The sequence below is a fragment of the Haliotis rubra genome, unplaced genomic scaffold, assembly GCF_003918875.1.
Source record: "Haliotis rubra isolate DU_JTF1 unplaced genomic scaffold, ASM391887v1 Scf1091, whole genome shotgun sequence".
Taxonomy (NCBI): Eukaryota; Metazoa; Mollusca; class Gastropoda; order Lepetellida; family Haliotidae; genus Haliotis; species Haliotis rubra.
In genome coordinates, this window is record NW_025764994.1 from 75001 (window position 1) to 95607 (window position 20607).

The 20607-nt window shown below is 40.7% G+C and overlaps 1 protein-coding gene across 3 annotated transcripts in view; it reads right to left on the minus strand.

Annotated features, from left to right (window-relative positions):
* Positions 1 to 13977, minus strand: part of LOC124283295 (collagen alpha-1(XXVII) chain-like) — a 41757-nt gene extending 27780 nt beyond the window's left edge. For all 3 annotated transcript variants that reach the window (XM_046719343.1, XM_046719330.1, XM_046719337.1), the window contains exons 1-9: positions 13807 to 13977; positions 12213 to 12329; positions 9423 to 9569; positions 8793 to 8844; positions 8259 to 8411; positions 6782 to 7075; positions 5494 to 5757; positions 4289 to 4570; positions 1680 to 1801 (exon numbers count right to left, since the gene is read on the minus strand). In XM_046719343.1, the coding sequence (XP_046575299.1) occupies positions 1680 to 1801; positions 4289 to 4570; positions 5494 to 5757; positions 6782 to 7075; positions 8259 to 8411; positions 8793 to 8844; positions 9423 to 9569; positions 12213 to 12329; positions 13807 to 13956 (1581 nt within the window). In that variant the 5' untranslated portion in view covers positions 13957 to 13977. The remainder of the gene's footprint in view (positions 1 to 1679; positions 1802 to 4288; positions 4571 to 5493; positions 5758 to 6781; positions 7076 to 8258; positions 8412 to 8792; positions 8845 to 9422; positions 9570 to 12212; positions 12330 to 13806) is intronic.
* Between the last annotated feature and the right edge of the window lie 6630 nt (positions 13978 to 20607).

Below are 20607 nucleotides of genomic sequence, written 5' to 3' on the forward strand. Positions count from 1 at the left end.
GGTGCAGCATTGGCCTTTGTGTTACCTACTATGCCGACGTGAGCCGACAACCAGCGGAGATGCTGTCACATTAGAACGATCAATGTAAAGTTCTAAAATGGCTGGGGCCTAGATTTTTCGAAGCTCCTTTAGCACTAAGATATTCGTAAGTGCCAGACATTAACATTAACTTACGACTATCTTAGCGCTAAGAGAGTTTCGAAAATCTAGGCCCCGGATGATAGGGTGACTTGAAGTAACATTTTGGAGTACTTGAAGGCAAGATGATGATTTGGTAAAAACGATGAAGTTTTTGGAATGATTCTGCTGTTTTATGTAGGTGAAAACCGTGAAGATAGCTTTGGCCTCAGCAGTGAAAACTATTTTCGAGAATTCTGGAGGAGAAAGCATTGGATCCAATGACTGTGAATCTATGGGTGTTATACTTGGAGCGTAACTGGTTGTATTCCTGTTGGAACACCATATTTAGAAAAAAAACCAAGCAATTTGTTTTACATATTACATGGTTACAATTTATGATAGAGCTTTTATATGATGTAATGGCTTTTGAGAAGTCAGTTCATGTTTAACAGGGCCGGTGGAATGGCCTAATTATTTAAGCGTCCGCTCGTCACGAAGACGCGGGTTTCATTCCCCACATGCGAAGTCCATTTCTGGTGTCTTGGCGTGATATAGCTGGACGCGGCGTGAATATAGTCACTTACTGACTCACTTGTTAAAAAAAATATAGAAACCGTTATGAAAGAGGTCGGTTGGTTTTGTGTAACCCATAGATATCTTGTATAGCGCTATCTCGTATATAGACCGCATGTAGCCTTGATAGTAATAAAGATATGTGCTGGTCTGAGGCGTGAAGTAATAGCACTCTGTGACGTAACAGGTAAATACGCTCCCCGAAATTTAAGGAATTATGGAAATAGAAGTTATTTATGTTTTTAAGCTAAATTGTTCATACCAATTAGCATGTTTTCCTTCCGATTGAACGTTTGTCAAAATGTAGACTAAGTGAATATTTAAATACGCTCCCCGAAATTTAAGGAAATATGGAAATAGAAGTCATTCATGTTTTTAAACAAAATTGTTCATACCAATAAGCATGCTTTCCTTCAGATTGAACGTTTGTCAAAATGTAGACAAGTGAATATCTCACAAGTCAAACGAACGGCATGGTAAATCTAGTCAGTTTGGTTTGGGTTGTTTAGTTTGTTGTTTAACGCCGCACTCAGCAATATTTCATTTTGAGTCTTGACCAAACAATCCAGTGATCAACAGCATAAGCATCGAACTTTGTAGTTGGGATACGATGATATATGTCAAACAAATCAGCGAGCCTGATCACCCGATCCCGTTAGTCGCCTCTTACGATATTTGGTTGCTGAATAATCAAAACCCGGATCTTCACGGATGGTATGTAACAGAGTCTAACAGTGAACACCCAGGTTGACTTTATCACAGATGTATCACTTTGGCACAACAACTCGGATCGTCGGATCTGAGCCAGGCCAGAACATGTGTGCGCGAATGTGAAAACAATCCATGCAACTAACGCCCTGTCGGACTCGATCTGTTGATCACTGGATTCAGACTCGATTATTTACAGACCGACGCTATGTAAGCTGGAATTTTGCTGAGTGCGGCGTTAAACAACATACAAACAAACAAAACAGTAATTTACATACCGTGCTTGTCCATACAACGGTGGCTGGAGGGAAGCTCGTAGCGTTACACCACAGCCGGATTGTCTGCCCTGTGTTTACCGTGACAACGCCGTTACCGGAAATACTACTGATGTGGGGTCGAGCTGCAATTGTAGGGGTCTGGTATACACAGTGTGCGAAATAGTTTCCAAATTTTGCCAGCCAATCGGGCCAGCTATGCCTGAAAGTTACTAGCCCACAAAATAACTCACTAGCCCGAAATTTGAATGTAAACACGTCATTTAGCTGCTTACATTTTTATCAGGCCATTATCTCGCATGATTTAAATATGTGTTGTAATCTAATAATTCGGAGAGAGTGATATGTTTACAAAATGACCCAATGAAAATTCACTAGCCAGGGACTGTATAGATTTATTGGCCCATCTGGATTTTTACAAGCCAAGTGTCAGCGGGCCAGTGGCTCTTTCGCACACTGGGTGTGTAAGTACATTATATAGCCCTGTAACATGACGACACCAGGCCCGTGTAGATCCAGCTTACAACTGATCTTCACCAACCCATGCTTGTCGTGAAAAACGACCAACGGGATCGGTGGTCAGCCTCGTTGACTTGGTTAACACATGTATTCATATCCCAGTTGCGTAGGTTGTTGCTCAGGATGTGAATCACAGGATTGTCTGACTGGATTATTTATAGACGGCAGTCATTAAAGGTCACATGCAACCAAAAAAATCAAACATAATTAAAACACAATTATCACTTATTCATGACATATGATATCCATTGCTGATTATGAAAAAACAAAATTATAAGCGTACAATCGCAAATCAAAAGTGCAATATTTTGTACTTGGGTTTACTTCCCAAGAAACGAAGCAGCCGGGATACCGAACCCAGTCAGAGCGGGTGGGTGTGCACGCAAATGTAACGGCTGGTTCATTTGCCGATGCCCTCACGGCTCATTGTGTGTGTGTATATAGAGATGTTGGGTTTTGTAAATACATGCTCATTTTTTGTGTATAACATTTTGCAATCGACAGACATCATAACATGTCATGTGTTCAAGTATCACACCTGCCTGTCTGTTTAATTACATAATGTGACAGAGACAGAACTCGGGCCATAAATCACTGCGTTTTGTTTATGGTGTATAGCCTGATAGGTGTTAAGTTCAAATTGCATGTGGTCAGTGATCGATGTTGTGTATTGCATATTGGCATTAGCAGACAGGCAGGCAGAAACATAGGTGTCAATTAAACAGACATTGTGTTTTGTCTGTGACAACGACATATCTATATCACAGTTAGAAATTCTGTCAACGCTAAATAATGACATTGCTTTTACGTATCGAACTGAGAAAGTGACTCGGTAAGAAGAACGCGTGGCGAAATAGACAAATGAAATTATATAAACAGTTAAATCGGTAATCTACTGTCATAACGTATAAAAAAGCTCGCGCTTGTGAAATATCAACAAAACATTAGAAAAATAGCTCACACCAAAGCTTTCAGAGTATTCACCGCCAGCGAACCTATTTCACTGGGCATGTGCTATGAGCGCAGCCCAGCTGTTGAAACCACTTTTTCCCCCAAGCGTTGGGGGAAAATTAGTGAATCGTTTGAACTCCGTTTTCGCGCGGGTTTTTTCATCGCGTTATTTTTCAACTTTATAAGTTGAATTTTCATTTTTTGATGATTTGTTTCGATAAGTCCATACCGAAAGGTATCAGAATCTGCAAAGTTGTGTTTTACGTTGCATGTGGCCTTTAACAGTAACGTTAAACAACCAACACCGAACACAACATTTACTCAAAACAAACCTGTTGCCACCATATTTATTTTCTTCTGCATACCTGACTGAATGTTTTAAATCTGTTTTATTAATGTTTTTCACAATTTCTTTCAATCTTATTGTCGTAAATAATCTGATCATAGTAATGATTATTTACAGGCGTCATGGAAATGCATACTAATAATGAGGATATTTAATAATAATGAGAATACTTACAACGCGCCTTTTCCAGGCTTGATATCCTTCTCAAAGGGCACAATCTGATCATTATTACCCCCGATAACCCAAGCTGCCTGTTAGACGCCAGAAGGTTGATAGTCTTATAGACTTATTTCACCGGGTACCCATTTTGCGCTGGGTGAACAGGGACGATTTTGAACAAACTCACTTGCCTAAGGTGAGACCACATGTATCATATGTGCTTCGTTGTGGGACAGGACCGAAATCTTAGAAACTCTCGGTAGTCAAGCTGTCACACACGTCACACGGTCACCCATCCAAGGACTCACCCATCCGAGGACTTCGCCTGATTTGTGACCTGAGCTCTATGCTCAGGACCACACACGTGATTCGGAATGTTGCTGTGTGCAGTGTTGACAAATAAACGTAGAAACAGTGAGTGAGTGAGTGAGTTTGGTTTTACGCCGCTTTTAGCAATATTCCAGCAATATCACGGCGGGGGACACCAGAAATGAGCTTCACACATTGTACCCATGAGGGGAATCGCACCCGGGTCTTCGGCGTGACGAGCGAACGCTTTAACCATCAGGCTACCCCACCGCCCCAAACGAACAAACAGACAGACAGAGAGACGGACAGACAGAACTTTGAGTCTTACATTCCACACTGAGGAAGCTGTTGAAATCCACTGTTTCGAGTCCATTGTCAGCCTCGCAGATGTAGCGTCCACTGTCCTGGTACCGGGAGATGGGCAGATACAGCTGGGACCCGCCCGTCGTGGGGCTGATACCCACCGTGACCTTCTGACTTGTCCCGTCCACATCGACGTGATACCAACTGATTGACAGAGGCCTCTCACTGTCGAACGTGCACTCCAGCATCACGGGCTCACCTTCATGGACTGTGTGGTTCACGTAGCCACTGGTCACCTTTATGTGTCCTGAAAATTACAAGAAATTTCATATGCTCATATGAAAATGGATTTCAAGTGATATATGGAGATTATTACACGAGCAAGTGTGTCATACGACTATACGAAACGAGTGTGAAATTTAGTATTGCCGAGAGTTCGGGCAATACATAATTTTGCACGAGTTTCGTAGAAGTCGTATGACACACTTGCTCGAGTGTAATAATTTTGTAAGTATCCATTTTATCCATGTACTTTTCTGCAGTAAAACAAGGTTAGCAAGTGTGACGGCTAGGTCACGTTCAATTGTTTAATGACGTCACAGACGACGAAACACAGAAACAATGGTTGCTAGGCAGGTGTGATATGTGCACATGTGCATATATGATATATGTGGCACTGGTTATGTTTCACTATATGGGTAATAAATGATCCCAATAGTTCACTGGTGAGTCTACGTAATTCATGCTCGATGACTTGCGATTAAGAAGATCGGGGCAGGCAAGAGAAAAAACACATGCTGAATGTGTTCAGCATCTTGAAAGACGAACATATCGTCTCAAGTATGAAATTTATTTAAATGTTTTAAAATCCTGCCGCCAAGTACATGAACTAGTACGTCACATTTTATTTAAAACTAGTTGGGGAGCATATAAAATAGTAAACTGTTAAGTGACAACACAATATGCAAATGGGCAATAGATCGCCAACAACTGAAGGTAGGTCACCATATTAGTGACCATGGGGGCTTACAGTGCCTGTGCCACCTACATGGACCCTAGCTGGATTTACACCATCCCTTCAGCCGCTGGCGATTGTAGGAAATATTCAGCCAAAATTTAAAAGAACGAACATACTACGTTTTAACAATCTGGTAAGTTTATATTTAACTTTGAAAGTATTGGGACTTCCGTGCCCTCTCAGGATTTTCCTCAGAAGCCCGATCTACTCACTCAAAACCTGAAGCAGGATCACCTTCTGTTCTGTCCCGAACACATTAGAGGACGTGCAGGTATAGGCACCTTGGTCGCCCACGGTCACGTTGCTGATGGTGAGATCATAGTCCTTCAAAGAAAACCGGGAAGGGTCGAGTGTGGAAAGGTCAGGGGTCCATGTCACGTGAGGTGGAGGGTAGCCAATGGGATCACAGCCCAGTACAACCGGAGATCCTTCGGTGACGGTGATGGAGCCACTCTGTGCATGGAATGACGGCTCGGCTGGAACACAAGAGTGGACCTTGTACGTTGGACAGATTGTTGTGATGTACGCTGGAGGGAACGCGTGTACGCTCAAGTGAGTGGGTGAGCGAGTTTGGTTTTACGAAACGTTTAGGGGGGGGGTTCCTAAAATGGACGAGCGAACGCTTCAACCACTAGGCTTCCCCATCGCCCTTCTGTATGAAAGATAGATAGATGGAGAGAGTGGGGGTAGACAGAGAGTAAGGGAGAGACAGCGAGAGAGAGTGGGGGGTAACCGTAAAACCCTAAATTATCATCATCATCATAGACAGAGAGTGAGGGCGAGAGAGAGAGAGAGAGAGAGAGAGAGAGAGAGAGAGAGAGAGAGAGAGAGAGAGAAGGAGAAGAGGAGAGAGGGAGAAGCAGCGAGATAGAGAGGGGAAGAGAGAGAGAGGGGAGAAAGGGGATGGGGATAGGGGGAATAGGAAGAGTAGGATTGGACAGAGGGAGGGAGATTTTAATGCATATTGGAATGACACTGTCGTGATACGCACCATCAACCTTCCGTGGTTCTAAAGTTATGACTCACTTTTCGAATGAAATACTTTGGTGGGTACTAACTGAGTTGTTGGTTTTATGTTGCAACCTTTTCAACGGAGTAAGGGGTCATTCCAGATAAACCATCCTCCATGTTGAAACATTGGTGTTACGCATGTCCTATCGTTCCCTGGCGTGTTGCTGGGTTCACGACAGTACACTAGTGTGACTGTGTGCTGGTGGGTGTTCAAGAGTGTGGGCGGGTGTGCGGTTAAGTTATTGTGTGAGCGAGTGCCGGTCTGTCCGTGTGAGAGAAAAATATGTTAATATCACTTTTATTTGTAAATCACTTAGCTGTAAAAAGGAACGCTATCCACAAAACGTTCGTTAGCGCTACGACATTCGTAAGCCAATGATAAACTATAGCATTTCGATAGGTCGTAACGTTACGAGCGTTTTGTGGATCGGGACCGAGACTCTTTTCATAGTAACACAAGCAACACAAATAGCGTTGTAGTAAACTTACTCAGATTCATGCAACATGCTGCTGATGGCGGTGAACTAAGCCCCATTGGACCTTGAACACCTTGAAGCCCTATGTCACCCGTGTCGCCCTTAGCCCCAGCTGGACCAACATCTCCCTTCGGACCAGCAACACCAAGATCCCCTTTAGGTCCAGCTTCACCTTTAGGACCCTGTGGGCCTGCTGGACCATATGGTCCGGGCTCCCCCTTCAAACCAGTAAGTCCAGTCAAGCCGATGTTTCCCTTACTACCGACCTCGCCCTTGGGTCCGGATATACCGTCAGTGCCTGCTTCACCTGTTCGAAATAAAACGATACCCTGGTTATCCGGATACCATTGTTCCACAGGAAATCGTTACGTGTAGTACATTTCCGGATAACTGAACGAGTTTCAAGAGCTATTGTTTATGAAGATGTGTTTTTGTTAATTTTAATGTCACATTAACTAGCTTTTGGTTGTTATGGGCCACAAACATTAAAAGCGCTGAATTTGGATTTGAGGTTGGAAAAAAGGTTTACGGGACGACTTTTGGATTTACGCTCACCCCTCTGCCAACATTGACGTTTCAAGAACGACAACTCAAGAGGCCTCGTCTACCTCAAGTGGCCTCGTCTACATTGAACTTTCAACAGCTGACACCAAACTTCAATCAGTACAAATACAGGAATCAAGACTCTGGTAACTATCGATATTTTAGATTTGGGACCCAATTGTATTGTATTAGGAACATGTTCTGTCATTCATTTTTATTCAATATAATAATTGAACATTATAGAATTGTTTATGTTTTATTTTGCTGGTTTTAAGGGGACTCGCGAGCCTTATATCTCAGTAATTTCTAAACCGTAACACTATGGCAGGAGTTATCTGGGAAGGAGGATTCGGGTTCGGGTACCCCAGCCGAAATGCCAGAGAGGTCAGCAAACCCTATTCCATGCCGGATACATCAAAATCACCACTGAGCAATAGAGATCATGCAGGTTTATGCAGTTAGGATTAACTGCAAGATCTCCTTAGAAATGTTTACACGAGATTCCGGATTATGGTGGCCTGGTATACCAGAGGTTTCGAATTATGGTGGTCCGGTATACCAAGGGTGTCGACTATGGTGGTCCGGTATACCAAGGGTCTCGGATTATGATGGTCCGGTATATCAAGGGTTTCGAATTATGGTGGTCCGGTATATCAAGGTTTCGGATTATGGTGGTCCGGTATATCAAGGGTGCCATGTTATAGCGACCATATGTGTCAAGGGTTCCGGATTGTGGTGGTCCGTTATATCAAGGAATACGGATTGTGGTTGTCCGGTAGATCAATGGTTCCGGATTATGATGTCCGGTATATCAAGGGTTCTGGAATACAGGACCAGGGATTTTCTGGATTACGGACATCCAGATTAACTGGATATATCGTTTAAGGGTCTGCGTGATTGTACCGTGTTCAGATGAAACTTCCCATGAAACTCTCTCTGCAACCTACCTTTAGGACCCGGGGAACCTGGGTATCCCGGATCTCCTTTAGGGCCAGGGGGTGATTGTATCCCCGGCTCTCCCTTTACACCGGTATCTCCTTTCTCGCCCACAAGTCCTCTGCCGCCCTTCACCCCGGCATCGCCTTGTTCCCCCTTGGGACCTACACAACACACAGAATGGGAAATACATCTATTGTCATGAAAGTTACTAATGTTATAACGAACCCAAAGAGACTACAACTTTAGAAAATACAAAACAATCAGGTGGTTATATACACGTGCTCGTCTTGGATTTTAACCTGTTTGTGTTAACACAGTTAACTGTATTATGCTTTACTGTACCACACTGGGGCGGTGGGGTGGCTTCGTGGTTAGAACATGTGTCAACCAAGTCAGCAAACCTGACCACCCGATCTCGCTAGTCGCCTCTTACGACAAGCATGGGTTGCTAAAGATCAATATTCTAACCCGGATCTTCACGGGTCCAAATGACATTAGATCTCAACGTTGCTGAAGATTACACACCACCACTTACAACCTACCTGGTAGACATATCTTGCTGTCGTTAGAGCAGTACTTCTCGAACTTGAGCAACTGAAACAACGCGTTTTCATATACAAGCTCCATATACAATGGATGGGAAACAATGGGTTTCAAGTGACGTTATTACATGTATATAGCGACTAGCATCAGTGTGAGTGTTGTTCCTGGAGGTACCCCGAACACCTGTGTTGTAATGCTAGCATACGAACGCCTGATGAGGCCAAGTTAGCAGCTTGAAATATTCTTTTAATCGAAATGTCTCGTTATTTCAATTTGTATGGTTTTGTCAAATTTCGATTTTTCTTCTTTTGACTACTATTATTTTCTCGTTTTTTCCAGTTTCGATAAACAACTCGACATTTAGAGTATTTCTTCGTTACTCCGATTATTTCTTGTAATATTTATTTTGAAAATATACTTGAATAACGAGGAAGCTATGTTGTGAGAAAATAACCGAAGTAATTATCATTAATGCAACAAGAAATCCTCGAAATTGCAAGTTTTCAAAGGAAAAACACAATATTGTAAAGAAACTATATGGTTAAAATAATGCGACAACGTGACAATGTCCCTTCCAGGATTCCATAGGAAATTGAGAGAGACACGGGATTCAAGCCCTGAATACTGACCTCTGCTTCTGTCAGATCTCTGAAAAGGTCACCGAGGTCTGACCCCACTGTTTGACGAGTGTATCGGGAGTTTTCTTGTTCGCCCATGAGACTCACAAGATCTTGCAGAACAGCAATCACTTCTTGCTTCACAATATTACTTAACATCTGAAAGCAATGATTGGCAATATGGTAAATTTATTTTATAAATAAAAATTCGCGAACAATTAAAAGTTAAAACCAGCAAATATATAGTGTTGTGTTTTCTATAATATGGACAGGGGTGTATATCTGATATTGTTAAACATGTAGACAGCGAGGGGTGTATATCTGATACTGATGAACATTGGGACAGTGAGGGGTGTATATATCTGATATTGTTGGACATGTGGAATGTGAGGGGTGTATATCTAATATTGTTGAACATGTCGACAGCGAGGGGTGTATATCTGATATTATGGACCTGTGGAGAGTGAAGGGTGTATATCTAATATTGTTGAACATGTTTACAGCGAGGGGTGTATATCTGATATTATGGACCTGTGGAGAGTGAGGGGTGTATATCTAATATTGTTGAACATGTGGACAGTGAGGGGTTTATATCTGATATTATGGACCTGTGGAGAGTGAGGGGTGTATATCTAATATTGTTGAACATGTGGACAGTGAGGGGTTTATATCTGATATTATGGACCTGTGGAGAGTGAGGGGTGTATATATCTAATATTGTTGAACATGTGGACAGTGAGGGGTGTACATCTGATATTGTTGAACGTGTGGACAGTGAGGGGTGTATGTCTAAAAATGCTGAATATGTGGACAGTGAGGGGGTCTATTTCTAATATTGTTGAACATGTGGAGAGTGAGGGGTGTATATATCTGATATTGTTGAACATGTGGACAGTGAGGGGTGTATATCTGATATTGTTGAACATGTGGACAGAGAGGTGTGTATATCTGATATTGTTGAATATGTGGATAGTGAGGGGTATATATCTAATAATGTTGAACATGTGGACAGTGAGGGGTGTATATCTAATATTGTTGAACATGTGGACAGTGGGGGGTATATATCTAATAATGTTGAACATGTGGACAGGGAGGGGTATATATCTAATAATGTTGAACATGTGGAGGGGTGTATATCTGATATTGTTGAACATGTGGACAGTGGGGGGTATATATCTAATAATGTTGAACATGTGGACAGCGAGGGGTATATATCTAATAATGTTGAACATGTGGAGGGGTGTATATCTGATATTGTTGAACATGTGGACAGTGAGGGGTGTATATCTAATATTGTTGAACATGTGGACAGTGAGGGGTGTATATCTGATATTGTTGAACATGAGGACAGTGAAGGGTATATATCTAATAATGTTGAACATGTGGACAGTGAGAGGTGTACATCTGATATTGTTGAACATGTGGACAGTGAGGGGTATATATCTAATAATGTTGAACATGTGGACAGTGAGGTAACCTATAAACTACAGAAGGATACATATCGCCATGAGATAACGTGAGGGGTGTATATATCTGATATCTGATATTGTTGAACATGCGGAGAGTAAGGGGTGTATATCTCATATTGTTGAACATGTGGACAGTGAGTGATATATATCTAATAATGTTGAACATGTGGACAGTGAGGGGTGTATATCTAATATTGTTGAACATGTGGACAGTGAGGGGTATATATCTAATAATGTTGAACATGTGGACAGAGAGGGGTATATATGTAATAATGTTGAACATGTGGGCAGTGAGGGGTGTATATCTGATATTGTTGAACATGTGGACAGTGAGGTAACCTATAAACTACAGAAGGATACATATCGCCATGAGATAACGTGAGGGGTGTATATATCTGATATCTGATATTGTTGAACATGTGGAGAGTGAGGGGTGTATATCTCATATTGTTGAACATGTGGACAGTGAGGGGTGTATATCTGATATTGTTGAACATGTGGACAGAGAGGTGTGTATATCTGATATTGTTGAATATGTGGATAGTGAGGGGTATATATCTAATAATGTTGAACATGTGGACAGTGAGGGGTTATATCTAATAATGTTGAACATGTGGACAGTGAGGGGTGTATATCTAATATTGTTGAACATGTGGACAGTGAGGGGTGTATATCTGATATTGTTGAACATGTTTACAGTGAGGGGTGTACATCTGATATTGTTGAACATTTGGACAGTGAGGGGTGTATATCTGATATTGTTGAACATGTGGACAGTGAGAGGTGTACATCTGATATTGTTGAACATGTGGACAGAGAGGTGTGTATATCTAATACTGATGAACATTTGGACAGTGAGGGGTGTATATCTAATACTGATGAACATTTGGACAGTGAGGGGTGTATATCTAATAATGTTGAATATGTGGACAGTGAGGGGTGTATATCTAATATTGTTGAACATGTGGACAGAGAGGTGTGTATAACTAATTATGTTGATCATGTGGACAGTGAGGGGTGTATATATCTAATATTGCTGAACACGTGGACAGTGAGGGGTATATATCTAATAATGTTGAACATGTGGACAGTGAGGGGTGTATATCTAATATTGTCGAAGATGTGGACAGTGAGGGGTCTATATCTGTTAGTTTTAACATATGAATCAAAACGCAAGAATGCTTCCCAACTTAAGGAATAGCGTGTACACGAGTAAGCTTAGGATTCAAATTCATTCTCTGCTCCCTATGGGGTATGCGCAGATATCAACAGTCAAATTACCATCCTGTAATTAATGGCTGAACTGAAACATAATTACACCTGCCACGATTACCTCGTCTCCAGGGTGAGTTGACGTGGCATGGTGTTGGGCCTCCCTGCGGCCTATTCTGTCATTTCCACGCCGTCGAACTCGAGGGGCTCCAACTTCAAGTAACACATCCTCACCAATCTTGAAACCCAGTGAATGGCACTTATCATGCAATGTTTACTGAACGGTTTTGTTTTGTTTTGCGTTGTATAAAGCCGCAGTCAGCAATAGTCCACCCACAGGGGTTCGAATCACTGTTTGGACAATAATTTTAAAAATAAAAATCTAGTCTTTTGCCATCGTATATTGTTTTTATGTATATATGTTATGATGACATATATTTCAAATTTGGGCGAAATATGTATTTTATGAAACGTTTGTAGGGTAGACGTTTCTAAAATATTTATTTCTTCACCGATTTCGTTCAAATTTGAAATATATGTTAATAATAACATATGCAAAACAATATGCGATTGTTAAAGTCTAGATGTTTGCTTTTACAAATTATTGTCCAAACAGTGATTCGAACCTCTGTGATTCCACCTCTATGGCGGAGGGCCGTGAATAATCGAGTCTGGACCAGACAATTCAGTGCACAACAGTATGAACACCGAACTGCGCAACTGGGATACGATGATATGTGTCAACCAAGCGAGCGAGCCTGATCACCCGATCCCGTTAGTTGGCTCTTACGACAAGCATGGGCTACTGAAGATGATTTCTAACACGGGTCTCACGAGTAAGGTTCAAATTCAAAGACAGGGTAGGTTTATTACACGAAATAACCGAATTTCTAAACAACCAGAACTAAATCACCCGAGTAAGGTGAGATGTATTTTAAAACCAGTTATTTGGAACAAAAATACAACTATAACAGTTTTTTTATTTTGTATGAAGGCGACATCATACGTAACACACTACGCAAAGTGATCATTACAAGACCTTCCCACGGAGTGTAGGAACATCCGTATGTTTCATATGGGTGATTTTCTCAAATCTAAATCCGGACGTTAGTGGACGGATGGAAAAAGTAGAAATTGATAAAAATATACACTAATTATTCTAAGCAATATTAATATTAGTCACCTTGATAGTAGCATTCAAAATAAGTTTTCATTTGCTTTGTAAACAATCTTTTGATAAATATTCATGCTAATATGAAACTGACTTTGGTAATTATTTTAGTGTCATAGTGAAAGATGTATTTCATCACAATCAGTGTATATTCCCACAGCAGAAAAGAAAAGAGCAGATAAGAAAACTTTTAGTGTCTCAGGTTGGAATGCAAATTCAGGACGCACGGGAGCTCGGAACCTAACACACACAGCCAAATGGAACATACTCATTCAAAGAAGGTTACTTCAGTAGGTCGTGGCCGGCGAGAGATAACACGGTGGGAAGTGTGGAGAATAGATTATCTATTCACACAGTCCTCCGTGAAATAGTAAGGCCATGTCTCTCAAAAGTATTCATAAATCATACATTTAGTTCAAATTTTCAAATATACGTTAATGGTATTAAAACATGAAAATTATAATCCTGGCCCAGTTTATACTGTGTTGCGACGACGTTGAAACAAACAGTGAAAGTTGATTACGGTATAACTTGTACCCCTTACCGTCTCAATCGGCAGCTGACTTTCCAAATGATGTATCTTCCATGCTTGAAAGATCGTTACCGAGACAAACGCAGCTAGATGTAAACCCACGATAATGTACAAACACGTTGTCGCCGAATGCGACGATGTCTTCTTCATGTTGGACGCCATTGGCACTCGCCGCGTCTCATACTTTCTTATCTTATCAAAGCATTTACTAACGTTTCCAAAACTTGACATAAACACCCTTTACGCCACATTCGGATCTAGACGTGGGTTCGCATCTCACGTTCGCTCCAAGTGTGATCCCCAGTGTATTAACGCCATAACTATACTTGGAGTAACCGTATAACCCTAATTATACGTGCGGCTCAGTCCAAACATAAAAAGTACCGATTCGAAAGCACAAAGTGAAATGTTACAATGTATAAACGTATGTTTAAATACAGTCTAATTGGCGTAAATGTTTTGGTTGTTCAGATTTCTTGTTCTGTCCTATTGTATCCAAACTGCGAGGACCGATGCTCATGGTGTTGATCACTGGATTGTGTGGTCCAGACTCGATTATCTACAGAAATTTCGACGTGTGCTATTTACATAGCGCTGTTACGTATTACATTAACCTAGAAAGGTAATTCCAACTTTGATCTCTGTATGCGCTCGGTACCCCGGAGTCTGTCAGCAAAGTCACAGCTGGTAAACGTTTGACAACGGACGCTCTGTATTGGCTGTTCAATTGAAAGTTTGCATCGGAAAGTTATGCCTGATGTGGCACTATCACTCAAGACCAGCGGACGAAGAACATTAAATGTAAGTAGAAACGAATATGTTAAGTGCTTAAAGGTCACATGCAACGTAAAACACAACTTTGCAGATTCTGATACCTTTCGGTATGGACTTACCGAAACAAATCGTCAAAAATGCAAATTCAACTTATAAAGTTGAAAAATAACGCGATGAAAAAAAACCGCGCGAAATCGGAGTTCAAACGTTTCACTAATTTTCCCCCGACTTTTCTGGGGAAAACGGGTTTCAACAGCTGGGCTGCGCTTATAGCACGTGCGCAGTGAAGTAGGTTCGCGCAGCTTGGAAGCGGTTGTCCGGTGAATACTCGGTGAAGGCTTTGGTGTGAGCTATTTTTCTAATGTTTTGTTGATATCTCACAGGCGCGAGCTTTTTATATGTTATGACAGTAAATTAACTGGTTATATAATTTCATTTGTCTATTTCACCACACGTTCTTCTTACCGAGTCACTTTCTCAGTTCGATACTTAAAAGCAATGCCATTATTTAGCGTTGACAGAATTTCCAACTGTGATATAGATATGTCGTTGTCACAGACTAAACTCAATGTCTTGTTTTATTGACACCTGTGTGTCTGTCTGCCTGTCTGCTAATGACAATATTCAATACACAGCTGCTATCACTGACCACATGCAATTTGAACTTAACGCCAATCAGGCTATACACCATAAACAAAATGCATTGATTTATGGCCCGAGTTCGGTCTCTGTCACATTATGTAATTACACAGACAGGCAGGCGTGATACTTGAACACATGACATGTTATGTTGATTGCAAAATGTTATACACAAAAAATGAGCATGTATTTACAAAACCCAACATCTCTATATATACACACACAATGACCCGTGAGGGCATCTGCAAATGAACCAGCCGTTACATTTGAGTGCACACCCACCCGCTCTGACTGGGTTCGGTATCCCGGCTGCTTCGTTTCTTGGGAAGTAAACCGAAGTACAAAATATTGCACTTTTGATTTGCGATTGTACGCTTATAATTTTGTTTATATGTTTTTTCATAACCAGCTATGTATATTATATGTCATGAATAAGTGATAATTGTGTTTTGAATTGTTTGATTTTTGGTTGCATGTGACCTTTAATAAATGAAAAATTCAAATATATTCATATTCACATGAAGAGTCCTCTGGGTGTATTCCCCACATGGGTACAATATGTGAAGTCCATTTCTGGTGTCTCTCGCCATGATATTGCTGGAATATTGCTAAAAGCGGCGTAAAACTAACTCATTCAGTCAGTCTGGTTGTACTCCGCTTGGTCCTGTCCTTGGTTGTGTTGTTCGTTGACTTTTAAACTACTCGAAGTACATTAGCTTCGTGAGAGATCCGAGAAAGGTTTGTCGGACGATGTTTCTATATTTCGAACAAAGTTTTCAAAGCGCTGGAGAAGTTGCCTGGAATGATTTGAAAGTGCATTGTGACGAGTGGTCTCAAAAGTGAAATTTCGGTGCTGTCTGTCGTACAGAAGCTTATATCGTTTAGTCAGCCTTAACCCAACAAGAATGTAGTCATGTTGAAATTAAGTGGATTGTTAACCTTCGCCTTCAACTAAGGTTGGGTTGGACCTAAAGTAAGACTACCTGCTGTAATGTTTCGTGCGACATCAATCCTAGCAAAGGCCTAAAGTTTATACCTAAGGAGAAAAGATGATCGTAGTGCTTATTTTGTTTTGTACCATGACAACCAGGTGATGAACTGTTAAAGGTTCAGCAGATCCTAACACCTTTATCAAGCAAATGATATACAGCATTATGCACAAGGAGAATACATGCTTGAAGGATGTTCGGGTTTATACAATTTACAAGTTTGATGTACAGTGTTACTGACGCTTGTTGTAATAACAAATAATGAGGTATAAAGGTATTAATCCATACTTATATACGTAAATACAAATCCTTATATCTATAGATCTATAGCTAAATGGAATATATTCACAATTGTGAGATGAGAGATTGTTCACTGTTTTGTAGCGATTGGAGATAATTTATGTATGCCTCAACTGTCATAGCAATGGAAGGTTCTCGAGAGGCATATTAAAGTTGGTATTCCAAGCATACGACAAAATAGTATGGATGTCAACTTCTTCTTTATTCTATACACAATGTTTCTGGAGTTTTCCTTGCCCCTTCGTTAGGTGAACGCATCCCCGTTTGAAAGTTAACCAATGGGTTCCATATTGTTTGCAATAGATTTTCCAGTTCTATAGATATCACGTAACAACTTGATAACGTGAGTGAGTTTAGTTTTACGCCGCCTTTAGCAATATTCCAGCAATATCACGACGGGGGACACCATCAATTAGCTTCACACATTTTACCCATTTGGGGAATCGAACCCGGGTCTTCGGCGTGACGAGCGAACGCTTTACCACTAGGCTAGCCCACATCCCCCATCTTGATACAAAGATAATAAGACAGATGATATATAGATGAATATTTTTGCTAGCAAGATATGGTTGACTAACCATATGATCATATGTACTTAATTCAAACCTAAGAATATATCTTGTCAATCCAAGTTCAATATTTTGGCAGTGTTCATAAAAAGTCATCCTGCGAGCAAAAGTCCTGAACATTTCCACAGTCAAAATCAGTATGAAATTAGCCTGTTCCTTATTGAAAGATATCATCATCGACTAAATTCATTCTTACTATTCATTCTTGGTGCATGTTTCTCTATCTATTATGGTAATGTAATAGCTTACAGCCTTTAGTACATTTTCTGTAATACAGAAAAAATGATAAAGAATAAAAAAAATATAAGTCCAAATAATAAGACTGTGAAATACACCATTCCAAGGTTCTTGTGGCTTAGGCATTTTGTCTAGCTTGAATAAAATGTCATACAGTATCAATTCGAGGGAGCATAAGAAAAACAACAACATTGTTAATATTCAACTGATGCAAGTTTTGTAATTTGTTTCTTATGACGTTTTTCCAAATATTTTAATATCATTAATCAACTGAAGATAATCTAAAATAGTTCCTTTTGTTTTGTATTTCGTCATAAAGAGTTGAATTTCCAGTAGAATGTGAATCTTTGCATAGTGCATTAGTAGTGATGAAAATCGGGGTAAGAATTGATCATCAGCAACCTCTTGACTTGGGGCGACTGACGGGATCGGGTGGTCAGGCTCACTGACCTGGTTGACACATGTCATTGTATCCCAGATGGGTAGATCGATGCCCATGTTGTTGATCACTGGATTGTCTGGTCGTGGCTCGATTAGTTGCAGACCGCCGCCAAATAGCTGGAATATTGCTGAGTTCGGCGTTAAATAACAAGATCGTGAGAAAGTAGTAAGCCTTGCTTGTTGCTTCGGATGTATGTTCTGTTAATTTGTTTTCTTGGATTGGGGTTTATTTTTATAGGTCTACTGATGGACTAAATACAAGGTTTTTATCACAAGAAATGATATCAGATTTATTTCGAATTTCGTCCATTTCATGAAATAGTTCAGCAAGAAGGGAAACCTGATTGTGAATATTGTAAGTGGCTCTGCTGTACATCTGTCACATCTTATCACCATTTACATATACCACTTAGAAACTGACCCTAAAGGGTGTTCTAATGAATGTATCTCTACTTTCAGAACATGCGGAAGTGTACAGTTGCTCTTTTCACCTTGGTAACAGCTTTGTTACTAACCGGTCTGTTCGTGGACATTCACTTCATTCGACACTTTGCTTCTGTTACAAACATAGATTGGACTAGCATCGTCGATTGGACCAACAAGATGTATCTTCAAATACATAGTTCAGATGTTCTTCAGACTGGAACAGATACCAAGAACCGTGCAATAAGTCAGACAGATGCCAAGAACCGTGCAATAAGTCAGACAGATGCCAAGAACCGTGCAATGAGTCAGAAAGATGCCAAGAACCGTGCAATGAGTCAGGCAGATACCAAGAACCGTGCAATGAGTCAGACAGATATCAAGAACCATGCAATAAGTCTGACAGATACCAAGAACCGTGCAATAAGTCAGACAGATGCCAAGAACCGTGAGATAAGTCTGACAGATACAAAGTACAAAGTGACCAAGCCTATTAGCTTGGCCTGCCCTCGCAACAACAGTTCACCTCCACTTGATGATAAAACAAGGAAGAGATATGAGATACACGATTTATTCCGAATCGTAGGTGTTTATATACTTTTCATCTTCAGAATATACTTTTGGAAAAGTCTTTTGCTCTCCTCGTAAACAAAGAAAAAAAGAAAAACAAAGTTTGTAAATGTTCAGATGTCCATATCCATATGAAGTCAGATGAGGTAACCATGGCAACGCATGAGATGAATGGTATTGGTTCAGCCTTATGTATCGAGATAATGTAGAAAGGAATCTAAGTGATATATGCTGGAATGTACAGGCAATACATGCATAAACTACGTCACTGCTTGCACGAACATATTATACGCTATAAACATCTTCTGTCATTATTTCTCTCTTTGCATGAACGTATTCTACAATATGCCTAACGCAATAATCATCAACTACTTACATAATCTGGATGTTTGCAAAGCGGTATGCCTCAGTAGCCAGGAGCTGATTGGTCTATGCATTTGTTTTGTTGATTGCATGAACTTATGATCTAATAGGCAAGAAACTGTGAACATCTACAAACACAATTACGTCACACTATTCTAGACGGCATGATGAAGTATGTTTCTATGGTCGACATGCAAGAAATAATAGACACGCAAACAGTATTTTGCTCTTCCAATTTACGTGTGCTACAGTATGCTAAACGAAATCAAGATCAACATACATGTTATTATTTGTTGGAGGTATTATGCTCTTCGCCTGAATTCTGGTGTTGCCTCATGTGGTTGATCCTTTTTTTAAAAACTAAAATGGTCCTTATTATGTTTCAGAAGACACCCGATTTCCTCTCTAACTATAAGAATCCATGTTGGAAGCAGGGCAACCCCAACCAATTGGTATGTCTTCCATACTTTTATCTTGTTGGATTTCCCAAATGTGGAACGACCTTCACCTTCAATACCATTGTTGGTCATCCAGAGATGGTCATGGGTAAGGTGGAAGAACCTCACTGGATTACAAGAAAGAGATTTGCAGGTTAGTTACGTTGTTTTTAAAATTCTCCTAAATTGTTCAGCTAAGAGTTGAGGTAAGTAAATGTACAATACTAAATAAATTATCATGCCCTTGTTTGTATCGTTCTGGGTTTTTTTCGTCGAAACTGAGATGTTGATGCCTGCTCAAGTTTGGTCAATGCAAATATTCCAACTTTCATTTTAGAACTCAGTTTGGAGCAATCCAGGACGTAATGACTTCCTTATACAGCACATTATGTTAAAAGCATGACATAACAAACGGAATCTAATGTTTAGGGTTAACTTTATATTCCTCATTTTCAGAACGGTCACATTTGCAAAATTACTTGAACTATTTCACGCCGGCTGCGAGCGTGATAGAGTCGAAGACATCCATTGATCCCGTTACAGGCCAGAAGTTCCACCCTATCATCACAGGTATGAGTCTTCACGGTACAAGTCAGTTTAATATTCATTACCTTATAGTTAAACACCGTTGTGTCGAAGTTGAATGTACCTACGTAAATGCCTCGAGTTATTCGATGTTATCCTAATGGTGACAAGCGGAGGATTATGCAGGAACCCAGCATTTACATCGGGGCAGCTGTAAGGTCGATACATCAAGGTTCGACACAACGATGTTTGGTGATGCTTTACCAACCGTTTACCTTGGGTATGCTGGTACTGGCAGGTAAAAACACATGTTATCTCTTTTCTGAAGTAGCCATCTTTGATGTCTATACAAATGAGGACAAACCTCCCTTGGAATTGTCAACACAACAGACAACAAGTTTCACATGAAACAAGAGTAGATCGACAATGTTTGGGTATAGGTAGGGGTGGGGGTAGGGGTGGGGAAGGGGTAGAGGAAAGGGTAGGGTGGGGTAGAGAAAGGGGTAGGGTAGGGGTGGTGTGGTTGTAGGGGAAGAGTTGGGGTGG